Source organism: Hyposmocoma kahamanoa, unplaced genomic scaffold (assembly GCF_003589595.1).
Source record: "Hyposmocoma kahamanoa isolate Upper Pololo Valley unplaced genomic scaffold, ASM358959v1 185, whole genome shotgun sequence".
Lineage (NCBI taxonomy): Eukaryota > Metazoa > Arthropoda > Insecta > Lepidoptera > Cosmopterigidae > Hyposmocoma > Hyposmocoma kahamanoa.
The window spans coordinates 3,130,038-3,143,987 of NW_020653715.1; the positions used below are offsets into that span (position 1 = coordinate 3,130,038).

At 37.2% G+C, this 13,950-nt stretch overlaps 1 protein-coding gene across 1 annotated transcript in view; it reads left to right on the forward strand.

Moving 5' to 3' along the window:
- Window positions 1–13,950, forward strand: part of LOC113226252 (proline dehydrogenase 1, mitochondrial) — a 50,734-nt gene that overhangs the window by 14,412 nt on the left and 22,372 nt on the right. The window contains exons 2-3 of the mRNA XM_026458813.1: window positions 8,494–8,615; window positions 11,781–11,867. Coding sequence (XP_026314598.1) covers window positions 8,494–8,615; window positions 11,781–11,867 — 209 coding nt within the window. The remainder of the gene's footprint in view (window positions 1–8,493; window positions 8,616–11,780; window positions 11,868–13,950) is intronic.

The following is a 13,950-nucleotide window of genomic DNA, read 5'->3' on the forward strand; positions in this document are numbered from 1 at the left end:
ATTTAAAGCTCTAAGTGGCACTGCAACTGTTGGACAATGGACAGGCGTGTAGCTTACCATCAGGCGCATTACTTGTTCGTCCCGTCACTTGAGATAAGTCCACCTATGCTCACCTCCTGTTAAACTAATATTTCTATTGTATTTATTTGGTGCAATAAAGAATATATTTGTTTAATTTTGAATATGTTGACGTATGGCTACATGATTGGCTCGTAGGCAAGTTTTGGGTCATCATTTTCTTGCATAGATAGAGCAATCTGTAACAATCGGGTATAATGTAACGCCATCACCGATTTGTCGTGCGATTGTTACTACGTTTTTGTTCGTCACGTCGTCAGTAATTGATAATATGAATTGTGGCCGTGTTACTTGACATCGATATAATTCCAAAACAATTTCGAGTCTAGGCGAATTAACACAAATTGACGTAAACAACACACGTGTTGGTTTTCGAGTGTTGGTGTGTCCGTACATGGCCCCAACGGCAATGGCATAGCATTTTGCGTATGAAGAACATTTCCGCCTCACTTGCACACACACGTAAATGGTATACGGAAAAAAGGACAGCTAGTGTTTGTGAAAATGTTACCAATTTCACATACGAGTATGTATGTTGTCTATAGTTGTTTCTTTAGTTAGATGCTCAGTAGATGGCGCCCACAAATTTCCGTACAATTACAGTCTGTGTGTACAATACTGCCGCCAATAATTGAAAGGGCACATGTGACTTTTTTAATAAACACTTATGTTTAATCTTGCCGTGATAAGTAAAAAAAGGCCGATCTGTCACTATTTTTATTTTTCCTAGGTGGTTAAGGTATGTAGTTACCGCAAGAGTAAAGTAGTTATTTTTTTAATTTCATTTCTTTAAACATAATTTTCTCGATTTCGAGTTGTTGTCACAAGCGCCCTTTCATCCAACTAAGCAGCAGTAGAGCTCGTTGTGAAAGAGTTTGTCCAAGGAAGTACTGCCACCTTATTTCTGTCGCCAAGCAGTAATGTAGCATTACTGCGTTCCGGTTTTGAAGAGTGCTGGTGAAATTACAGGCACATAGGACTTGTCAACTTAAGTTTCAGGGTGACGGGTGCAGTGGCACTGCCCCTCTGATATTTGATATAAAAAAAAACTAAACGCGGCAGAATACTATTATATTATGGGAATAAAAGAATAGGGATTCGCTCTGGACCTTTTGGAGGGAAAAGTGTCGTTTTTATTTTGGCTTTCAATTATTTTGTGAAATCTAGTTTAAAGTGGAATAGGATAGTGCTATTGTGCCTTAATCGAAGATTAAAACGCGAAATTATACGAATCTCGAACTAAAATACCCGTATCGGCCCGTTTTAAGGAATCCCGAGTCAATCCAAGCACGCCGCTTCAAATTGCCTATCCTCTTTGTGGCGGCCATATTTACGGAAACATATTTGAACTTCATGTTTAGGCTGATGGCTTTGCCAAAGCCTTAATAAAAAATAAATAAATAAAAGAATAGCAAAAACTTCGATTTTTAAATTAAAAAACGGAAACTGAAAACTATTAATGTCACTTTGAAAAGTAACATTGCCATATTTAATGAATGTATCTAGAGGAAAGTCACAATGTAAAGAACATACAACACCTCGTAGACTCCATACAAAGGTCGAAAGTTTTGTATCAACCACTACCACATACAGCAAGGTGCTTTCTGCACACGCGCAAATATGTGCGTGAAGTGGCAGGGTTACCCATCACTTTCTCGTACGTGGTCAGAGAGCAGCAACATAGCAAAAATTCTAACACGAATCTGTTCTCTATAATTCTATTAATAGAAGCCTCATAATTACACAAGTTCATTACATTTTTACATCCACATAATGATATATTTTTAATTAATTTACTAACGAGAATAATCCTGAAGGTTTATTGAAAAATAATAAAAATAAATAAAAGCACCTAAAATATTATATTATGGACAGGTACTTTTAAATAAGGTAACCGAGTTATTTGAAATTACGCGTCCAACTTTACCACTAATTACTTAGTTAATAATTATATTCACTACATGTTTAACGGCAATACAAATTGAAAATTCGAAAACCCTTGTTTACTATGTTAAATTTTATTACACGCACATTGCACACTCTGCACTAAATAAATGAAGAAAATAATAACTGCAGGCTTAGCATGAGCCCGAAGACAAAACTTATCTCTTCTTCGAACCGTCGATTTTCTCGAGATTTTCGAGAGAAAATTGAAGAAGAATTTTTTTTTCTGAACTGTGAACTGACTTGAACGAGTCTCAGACAATTTTTTTTTACTTACCTCGTTTCATCTTTCGGAAAACGAAAGCAACTCCTCTCTTTATCCTGTTTAGATTATGGTAAACACCCGTACACTCAGCAACCAACCCGTATAACTCACGACCATTATAAATACTAACGTACAATGGCGTTACTGTATTCAAATATGAAAGCCGTCTTAGCGCGAAAACGGCTCGCCGACAGCCTTGTTGCCGTTCAGTCAATGTGACCGTCAATGGTGCGGTATCTAAAGCTAGGGAGGGCGGAATTTTTTTTTTAACTTGAATTAAAAAGCTTGGCAGAAAAAAATGTAACCTGCATTTTTTTTATTGATTTAAAACAAAAGTGTTAAAACAAAACAGCAACACTGCTATAATAAAGAAAGTCCAAATAGTAGCAACACTCAACGTTAAAAATTCTTAGGGTCGTATTCTAGAACTCTACTCAATGCACAAGTCAGGACTTGAGTATGGTTCAAAGCACTAGAAATCATGCCTTGCCATTAGGGTCGTATTTCCAGTGCTTGAAATCATACTCAAGTCTGCTTAAATCCTGACTTGAGCATTGAGTAGAGTTCTGGAATATGAGCATTAGACTTAAAATTGGGTATATAAAACTTATAATATATTGCAACAAGAATGACATTGACGCCTGATCTGTCATCACATTTTTATGGCATTGGCCACTAGTTCATTAGCCAAAAAATTACATAAAAATCCATTCCGTTCCGTGGGATTAAGTTCCGGTTTACGTCACGTAGTGTTACAAATCTATAACAATTTCCTGAAAATTGCAATTCAAAAAAGATTTGTTATACATAATGTCTAGGTTTTGAGAGCTCTTTACAAAAAACCAACTGATAGTTTGGTTAAAATTTCCTTTTATTTTAGTATAACTAACGGAACAACTATTTTGAAAAGAAAAATCCAGAACGGTACATTTTATCTATTTTAAGTACATACGTTGAAAATGCTCAAAATATCATGTAAGATTCAATTGAAACAAAAAAAAACCTAACAATTATTGATGTTGATTGAGTTTTGTTAATAAAGATATTTTAAGCACACTATTTCACACCATCTCAGTTGTGTCTCGATAGAGTGTAAATGGCGAATTTTCTATGTTTGGTAGGACTTGTCAGTGGCTAGCCATCCAGCTACTATTCAATTACCATTGCAATTTTTTAACCGACTTCCAAAAAAGGAGGAGGTTCTCAGTTCGACTGTATTTTTTTTGTATGTATGTTACGTGATAACTCTGGTATTTGTAAACTAATTTTCATGATTTTTTTTGATGGAAAGAGGGTACCTCCATAGTGGTCCCATTCAATTTTGAAAAAAATCATCAACCTCTAAGGGTGGCTGTTCACGCATGAAGATTCATTTTTATAAATAGCGCCTAAATTTTAGTATAATGAGCAATTATTTTAATGGTTGATTTTGCCATTCTTTAATTCAAGGCCTTTTTTCTCTCAATATACTTTGAGTAGTGAACCGATTTTTATTATCTCCTGTGTCAAGTCCTGTATAGTGGCGAACTAGGGGATGAATCCGGGTTTGCGCACTTTCCGGTAACCGATTTCAATAAAACAAAATTGGTAATTATATGTAATTCCACGTACTTTTGAGATCGGTTTTTTTAGTACTCTGTACTATGATTATTGGTATTCTGCTCTAAAACAACTCCCTTTACAGAATTGCGCGCGGGATAGCCTGCACCCGCAATCGTGCGCGATTACCTGTTTGAAGACTTCTTTTAGGAAATGAAACTATTTTTCCGGATTTAAAATCAAGTCGCGGGTATTTGTTTTGTCAAACAAACCAACGTTTCGGGCCCTTTTACAAGTCCCATAGTCACGGTTGACTGAGGTGGTATAGTCATCAACCAATTATGTGTAATATTAACGCAAATCACCCTATATTTTCACTGTAGTTCAAAAAGTTATTAATGAAATATATACCTTATTTTTAATTTTACGAAGAACATTCCAATTTACGCTACATCCGTTTTACAAATGATTTTATTTTAACAATATGAATTTTTATTAAGTTAAATTTATTATTAATCAATAATGGAACTTAGAACAAATTAAAACATATTAATCACCACTGCAGTCTTACGTCTGGGATTTTTCCATCGCGCACTATTGCGAGTGCAGGCTTTCCCGCGTGCATTCCTATAAAGGGCGCTTTTGAAGAGCAGAATACAAAAAAATTGCAATGGTCAGTCCGGAAAAATAGTTTCATTTTCTAAGAACTCGATAACGTTCATTTGTTAGTTCTTGGTACAACGGAAACAGCGTCCGTGTAAAGTCTAATAGCGCAGGATAGACCGCATGAAACTGGCGCGTGTTGGATTGCGCGATTGCGCCCGCGACTGGTGAGTGCAAACGCGCGGTCTTTCCCTTTTCCTTCCAATTGCAATGCAACAATGCAACGTGTTTACACGGGAGCTCAATCGCACAGCACATGATTGCTGTATCACGCACGATAGAGTGTCTGCGTAAAGCCCGCTAATGGCGAGTCGTTGGCACATCGATCTTATTGTTTGACATAAATAATACATTTAATCTGAATACTTAACCGTTGATTAAATGAGATCACAAAAGGTGACGTCGATCGTTGTCGAAATGAATGAATGCCTTCTCCGCCATTCCACTGACACTCTGTCGAGACTTCACTGCCATTGCAACAAGATTATAGCGGAATAACAAATATTACCAGTATTCAGTGGAGTCTCAAAGGAATTACAATGACCAGTGGTGGTTTCAAGAAAATTTGTAGACATGGGACCTTTAACGTACGGATAAAGTTTACCGCTATGAACGTAGATATTTGAAGTTGCTACTGAAGCTTTCCCCGTAAATCCTATTCAGTACGAAGTGAGTATTATCTTTAGCTCTAGTTAAGGGACGACAGGGATAAGCGTATTGGTAGTATCTGACAGGAACCACTGAGATTTTTATCTGTAAAGTACTCGGAAACCGAGTAGGTACTGTGGGAGCGTAGCCGTGGTTGTAGCGTAGAGAGAGGTACTATTTAATAATGAATGAGGAGTATATTCATGATTAAAGATTTATTGTGAGCGTTCGGTTTGAAGATTTGTCCGTTTGTTCGGTTTGTTTGATAGAAGTCTCCCGATGTTAACTTGACAACAATCTTCTATTTTTTTATACAATTCTAAATATAAAATAAACCAGCCAGCGCTACACGCTACAGTACAGTGGATTTTCTTTTTCTTTTCTTGGAAGATCCTGCACATCGAGTATATAACCAGAAACGAACGACGAAATAGATGTATGTTTGTTGCATGACATTGTGAATGGTCATATTGATTGTGCGGGTATCACCTGCCGCATGCCGGTGCGTCGCATACGTCACACGCCCTTATTTTATAATATACCCCCGTGCTCGACAAACTACGCTATGAACAGTCCTCTGACTCGTCTTGCTAAACTGTATAATTCACGTTTTAGTGAACACGATGTTTTTTGTCAATCTAAGGCAATATTTAAAAAAGGAATAATTAGCTCGCTTGAGTAATGCCAGTGAATTGTCCGATATTTACTTACTTATTTTGAATATATCGATTATTATTTATATTATGTATCAAGATTAATATTCATCACAGTAGTAATGGTTTAAATTTAAATTCAAAGCTACATATTGAAATAAAAATAACATTTTATTAAAGTAGGTTCATATTTCAGTTTATAATAATGTGTACAATTATATACACACAGACACATTATTTTTCTGTCTAAAACACACACATTGATAGACACACAAACGCACACGCACTCGCAAACGCACACGAACACGCACACGCACACGCACGCGCGCACACGCACGCACGCACGCACGCACGCATCCACGCACCCACGCACCAACGCACCCACGCTCGAACGCACCCACGAACCCACACACCCACACACCAAACACGTTTTTGGGGAAGATCAGAAGCATTCAATACTGGCTCATGCTTTTATGGTGTTGTATTATATACTAAATTTTATTCTTGATAACATGTCATTGGCTGTACTATTTTAAGGTTTACTTTGTATATTTATGATTATTATATATTTATTGTAAACGCTGTTAAATATTAACTCTCGTTTGCACTGAAATATAGACAGGCCAACTACTGACCTGTGTGTATGTCTCCGTATATAGTCACAGTAATGATATAGCAGAATAGTTTTCAAACAAATTAAATGACATTTCGCCTCTATTTCTGGTTATATACTCGGTGATCCTGCACAACGCTCCGAATATCTCAACAACGGCCATTGTCATGGTCCACAGGTATTTCCAAATCCGTAACAATATCCGGTCGTTTGAATCGGATCATCGGACACCAAGTATAAGCATAAGCATATAATTTTAAAATGAAACAATGGTTCTATAACACACATTAATTGTGATACGTTATGTAATCCCTTGAAAACCGTAAAACATATCTTTTTTCGTAAATAACTCTACGCCCGTCCTCTTATTTTTCTTTATAAATATCTTTTAGTGTTGCTATTTTGTTTTTTTATCGTCACATCCATATGGAATCGGCAACGCATCTATTTAAATCTGATCTGATAGCTATTGCAAGCAGTATTACACATAACCGATAGAGTGTTTTCCTGATCTAATATGTCACACGGATTTTGCTTCGCAGGCGTCTTAGTTGCATCTACAGTTTACTTAGTCATTATATTTTAGCGTGAAACACACTGACAGCGGGTGCTGGTCGGGCGCGTGGTGTCTGTCGTCCATATAAAATCACACCCGCCGCCGTACTCTCGACCCGACACGCACCTGACCAGCACCCGTTCTCTGTGTGTTTTAAGCAAAATGTTCGTGATATTATTTCGCACCCGTGGTGTAATAAAGCCACATCAGTAGGGCTAGAACGACAAGGCGCGATTTGCGCGACAGCGCATAAAGCGCGAGCGCGAGCTCGAGCGATAGGGACCTCGGAAGCAATTGATGGGCGTTGATGCTGTCCAGAGGGTGCTACTGCTTTAAAAAAAAAACCTTAATTATCTATATAAAATAAATAAAAATAAAAGGATTCGCTCTGGACCTTTTGGAGGGAAAAGTGTCGTTTTTATTTTGACTTTCAATTATTTTGTGAAATCTAGTTTAAAGTGGAATAGGATAGTGCTATTGTGCCTTAATCGAAGATTAAAACGCGAAATTATACGAATCTCGAACTAAAGTACCCGTATCGGCCCGTTCTAAGGAATCCCGAGTCAATCCAAGCACGCCGCCTCAAATTGCCTATTCTCTTTGTGGCGGCCACATTTACAGAAACATAATTAAACTTCATGTTTAGGCTGATGGCTTTGCCAAAGCCTTAATAAATAATAATAAAAATCTTTTATTTCAGACACCATAGGTCCATAGTTTGTTAGTAAGCAACCTTATACTATATTAGTAACAAATGACTGTATGGTGAATTTGTGGTGTATTGTATATGAAGTGTACATTACAATTTTTAAAATCGAAATGTCAAAATATTCAAAATACATAATATTAAAGTCACTGAAATAATAAAGATAATTTAGTCGAAAGTAAAAATTTAAAATACTAAAATTTACAATTAATAAAATAACAATTAAAATTCAAATTAGCTAATAAAATAATAATAATTAACATGAACAAAACTAAAATTTTAGAAATCACATGTCATAGAGAAATCCATTACATTACAATTGTAACTACTACTTACTTAGTCACTATTTTTGTGTGCGAGATGCATCTGTCTACACAATGTGCTATGATCGGGGAATCATGTCGCTCTGCTATTATCCTTAGAATGGAATTGGAACTACTCCGTAGTCTGCAGAGCTGCGAGGCCGTTTTCTTTCGCATGATGGCATTAAAATCATCTATATTAGCCTGCGCAAACATGTCTGACGCGCTGCAGAATCGGGGCAGCCCCAGCAACACCCTAAAGGCATTGTTGTACGGAATCTGCAGCGCGTCGAGAGTCCGCTGCGTGTGGTTGATCCACAGGGCGCACGTGTAAAACACCTGACAGTAGGCTCTAAACATATAAACTACACCAAAAATTTATAATTTTTTCCTTGTAATTTTTTTGTGTTAAGTTAAATATTAAAAATACGTGTTTTCAGTAATTTTTTTGTGGTGGTGGGCGTTGAAATTTTTTTATCTTGCCTAAGTCATTGAAATTAAAAGTTTTCTCTTTGTTTGTCGGTAGTTGATGAAAAGGTCGCGGCAATTAGTTGGGAAAACCTTGTTCGAGCTGATCATGAAGGCCACCTTCTACGGCCAGTTCGTCGCCGGAGAAGACCCTGTCAGAATCCGACCGACTGTCGACAGGTAAACAGTTTTCTCTGTATGTGAAGAAATATTTACGTCTGTTAAGGGATAAAGCTTAATTTTTTTCGTAAACCAGGTAACTTGATGCATTCCACATGACATTTTTAATGAATTCCACCGATGGTAGGGTAGGGTTTCCACCTCCCACTTTTTACTGCTTTGTAAGTATTGAGGGGTACGCCGAGTCAAGGCAATCTGAGGAACAGGAGACTTTGGTCCTTGTTAATATTTTTTTTTATAATACTCAGTGACGGGACGAACAAGTCGTGATCCTGGTGGTAAGCGACACCCCTGTTTATAATAGTAACAATTTATAACTACTTTGAGTTTTAAACTGTAAAGATCTTATGGGCACTGCCGCTGCACCCGTAACCTTGAGACATAAGTTGACAAGTGGCATGTCCTTGTAATTTCACCAGCGCCCTTACCATTCCAAACGGGAATGCAGTAATGTGAGCATTACTGCTTGGTGGCAGAGATAGGTAAGGTGGTACTTCGTTGGACTAACTCTTTCGGAAGGAATTCTATTGCTACTAAAACTATAATAATTTTTTATACCGGAATTCTGGTATCTGCATTACAACCTCTTTTCTATTAATTGACTATAAACATATTGAACGATGCCAACTCTAGTGACCAATTTTTGAAAGATTGATTAGGAAATAATAATGATTTAGTAGTAGAGCACCTGGTGAAGAGAGTTCGTCCAGGGAAATACTGCCACCTTACCTATTTCTGTGTTAGTTTTGAAGAGTAAGTGCTGCTGAAATTACTGGCATATGGGACTTTTCAACTTACGACTCAAGGTAACGGGCGAAGTGGCAGTGCTTCTCAGATCTTTGTGATGTAGAGTAGATGTTATGGACAAGCGGTTTGCTTACCACCAGACACACAGACTTGTTCGTCCGTCACTAAGTATCATGAAAAAAGTCTAGGGCCGTAGCTTAAGTACCTACTAAGTGACATTTGTTAATAAAAGGATAAACTCTTAAACGATACATAATCGATGAGCTATGGTCGATGTGCACTCAGGTTATAGAGAGAGAAAGACAGTTTCCTTAAACGACCTAGCATTTGAGATGGATTTATTAATGTTGGCTTTAAGATGTTATATGCCATCATCAACGAATTTACGATTTTAAGGATACGTCCTTAGTAATGTAGATGTTGCTAAGATTGATTGCCACGATCGAGCTACACAGCGCCCGTTTAATTTTGGTGACATTTTTCTGCTAAATTTGTCACTGGCATAGAGTGAACCAATGTTCCGTTCCTGGATTGTGTCTCACAAGAGACGTATGTGGTTTTTTTTTGGAACATTTCTTGGAAATTCACCAACAAAGGCTCGTCTTTCAACGTCAACTGACTGATGTGACGTCATATGCACGAAATCACCTTGACTTTGGTTACTATGCTATTATTATTCCTCTTTCGCTGCTTTTGCGTAACACGTTGACGATTAAGTTTGCAGGTGGGGCCTTGTTTAACCATTAATAACTAGAGTTGCAACGAATATTTGGCCCATTCGGCCTATTTTTTGCTATTCAGTTGAATATCGAATATTGAATCACTATTCGGCCTCATACCTAAAAACATGAGGAAGAACTAATGCAATAAATAAATAAATTATCATGCAACTTTTATTGATGCTGAACTTATGGTGTAAGTTCCAGAAAGCGCAATTTTTCGCTTTTTTATCTAAAAGATCTAGGGAAATGTAGCACATCTAATTTATGTTATTTTTCAGAGATAAAAAAGGGTAACAAATCCAATTAAAACTGGTCAATATTTAACGCGATTGGCGAAGTGTAGTTACAGCGGTTCGAGAGCAGGGTTGCGAGATCTTTGCGTACGTGCGTTTTTCAGGCCCAATATTCGGCTATTCGGCCACGTTCCTGGGTGAAAATGAGGCCGAATATACTATTCGTTGCAACGCTATTAACAACAAATATAAATAACTTTTGTTTCCCTGCGCCTAAAATATCATTCAAGATTAAAATTTTAGTACGTTTTGTAAGAAGTGTCATAATGTTATGTTAATAAATTATAATTTTCTTCAACATGGTAGGTAAGATACGTCCATTAATGTTGTAAGAGACAACATGGTCACGTTTTTACTTTACGTAATGTATATTGTGTACAAATACCCATATTTCATTTTTTTTTACTGTAAAATAATTTTCCCGTGAAGGTTTTTTTAAATTGGCATATTACAGACGATGTGCGCCAACTCGGGCTAGATAATTTTGATCGTTGTGTAAACATATACTTATGTATTTTGCTTGCCAACTGACTTAAATATTTATCTAAACCAACAGGTTTAGATTATAACAATAATGTGTACTTTATTTATTAAATATGATTTACGTTCTCTTCTATTGTATTTAATTATTCGAAGAATAGAAATCTCAGTGTCAAGAAACTGACCAATCAGATAGCCAACGTATCTGCGAGTAGCGGTACCTGATTGGTTGTTAGTTAAACACTAAATATCAGCTAAAAAAATTCCATGATATTTTAACTGGTGATGGTGCTCATGGTAACAAACAGGTTAAAATAAAAAATAGTCACGCTCTTTATTTAAATTTAATATCAGTAACATGTTATATAAAAAAGAACGTAATTAATTTAAATTGCACGGAAATATTGTATTGAAATGTAGTAAATAATTAATAAAGATGATGATATTTCATTAAAATTAAACAATTTTTCGCCACGCCAATTTTACGCCGCTCCGGTCGAATTAATCGGCGGTGGCGATGATGGCGCGGCGCACACGTCTAGTCTAGGTTCTGACTATGCACGAACCAGGTTTCGAAGTTATAATAATCATTGATAATTTACGCGATATTTATACAATTAATTGGAACAATAAAATGCTACCACTAGCTATGTTGTGTCATGTGTTTGTAGGAGACACGTATCGAAGTAAATAATTTTCTTCGTGTTTATTTAGTTTTATAAAAATAAAGAGCCAAAAATATTCTCAGATAATTATCAAAGAATATAAATATCTTTATAATTTCTAAACCTGGTACAAACATACCTACTACTTAAGTTTGTGATAATTTACTGCATTAGTTCTTCCTTATGTTTTTAAGTATTCGGTATTAGGCCGAATAGTTACTACTTAAGTTTGTATCACCGTGTACATTTTTGTTTCAGACTGTATTCATTCGGCGTAAAGTCGATCCTGGATTACTCCGTGGAGGAAGACATCTCCGAGTCCGAGGCCCAAAAACGAGAAGTGAGGTAAATAAATAGCTATTTAAAAAAAAATCCAAAACTCGCCGCACCCTTCAAATGAAACCCAACACAAAATTTTAACTTTTTGGGAATAAGCAAAATAAGATTTGAAATTGTGACATTTCACGTTATTTAATGCGGCGTTTACATATCGATACAGGAATGGAATTTCAAACATGTTAAAGAATGCAGTGAATGTTCGATTCAAACTTTAATGGGTTAATTCCAAATTAAATTATTATTTTTAAAGTCGTCTTACGCTATAAACTATAGTCTATCTTTTTTGAAGATGTAGTAAAATGACAGTATATTGCGCAAAAACCTTGCCCGCTTGTGAGCAGCCAGTGATTGTAGTCGATAAACATTCTGTCGACTATCGACTGAATGTTGGTTATCCTTTTGCAATAAATAATCATCAACTTCGGCACAGGTTCATCTGAATTGTCAATTTTTGTAATTTCATGCATACAACTGTGTCTATTAAAAATATAAAGAGGAGACATATTTTAAAGATTTTCGTATTAATTATATATAGATAATTAAATCTGCCTGTTCTTATTGAAATGTGTATGAGTGAAAATTTATTTCTATACTAGAAGCCAAGTCGAATCCAGTTCGGATGGGCAGCGTTCGGGAAACTACAAAAAATGTTCGCGTCCAAATTACCTCAGTGTCTCAAGACCAAAGTCTTTGACCAGTGTGTGTTGCCAGTGATCACATATGTATCAGAAACGTGGTCCCTCACTATGGGCCTCATAAGAAGGCTCAAGGTCACTCAGCGGGCAATGGAGAGAGCGATGCTCGGTATTTCCCTACGTGATAGAATCAGAATTGAGGAAATCCGTAGGAGAACTAAGGTAACCGACATAGCTCCAAGAATTGCTCAGCTGCAGTGGCAGTGGACAGGGCACATAGCTAGGAGAACGATAGCCGTTGGGGCGGAAAGGTTCTTCAACGGCGACCGCTCACCGGACGACGCATAGTGGGTAGATCCCCGACCAGGTGGACCGTCGATCTGGTAAAGGTCGCGGGAAGCCGATGGATGCGGGCAGAGCAGGACCGATCGTTGTGGATATCGTTGAGGGAGTCCTATGCCCAGTAGTGGGCGTCGTAGGGCTGACTGATGACTAGAAGCCAAGTGTGAAAATAAGACTAAAGAAGGTAATAAACGCAATTAGTAACTATTAGAACATCGTAACATTCACAACTTATGCATTTTTGGCAAAATTATATACCTTGCTTCACAATCTGCCTCCGTGGCCGAACGGTTACCATGCCGGACTGCCACGCAGAGGTCCCAGGTTCGATTTCCGGGCCGGGCGAAATATTTGTATGACCTACATTTATTTCTCTCGTGAGTTTGGGTGTAATTTGTGGTTGTCTATGTGTGTGTCCATGGCACCCGCGACACAGGGTTTCCCTAGTGCGGGGCTATGTTGAGTGTGTGCGTTAGTATAAAAAAAAAAGTCTTTCGATAGAACTGTCGACGACAACTACATGACTATTTCAAATTTTATGAAAACTGTAGACCTAACACGAACGGGCGCGACTTGTGCGAAAGCGACATAAAGCACGAGATACTGGTATTCTCGCATTAAAGATCTCGCGCTTTATGTCGCTCTCGCACTTTATGTCGCTCTCGCGCAAGTTGGGCTCTATCGTACTCTATCGTACCCAAACTCCGTCATCAAAAAAGACAGACTATAATTTTCTTTATGTTTTGTAATAAGTCACTTTCATTCTAAAAGTGCGTCCTTTATACATAAGTCGGAATTATTCTCAAACTGAATATCGCCCGCTTTAAAAATCGAAATAAGTTAACATACAATATTGATGGAATAAAGTTATTTTAAATGCTTCTTCTACATATCGTACCCGTGGTATACACTAAAATGCTCCCCATCGTGGTGAAAGAATTTGCCAATTGGCGTAAGGTACTCGCTGATTGTGTCCACGGTGCGCCAGACGCAGACGTACAGGAACGTACGTAACGGGCCGTGGGATGCCTTCCTTAGAGTTATTATTATTAATACAAAGATTGAACACGATCCAATAATTTTTAGTTCACTAATTGTGACAGCAAAAGTGG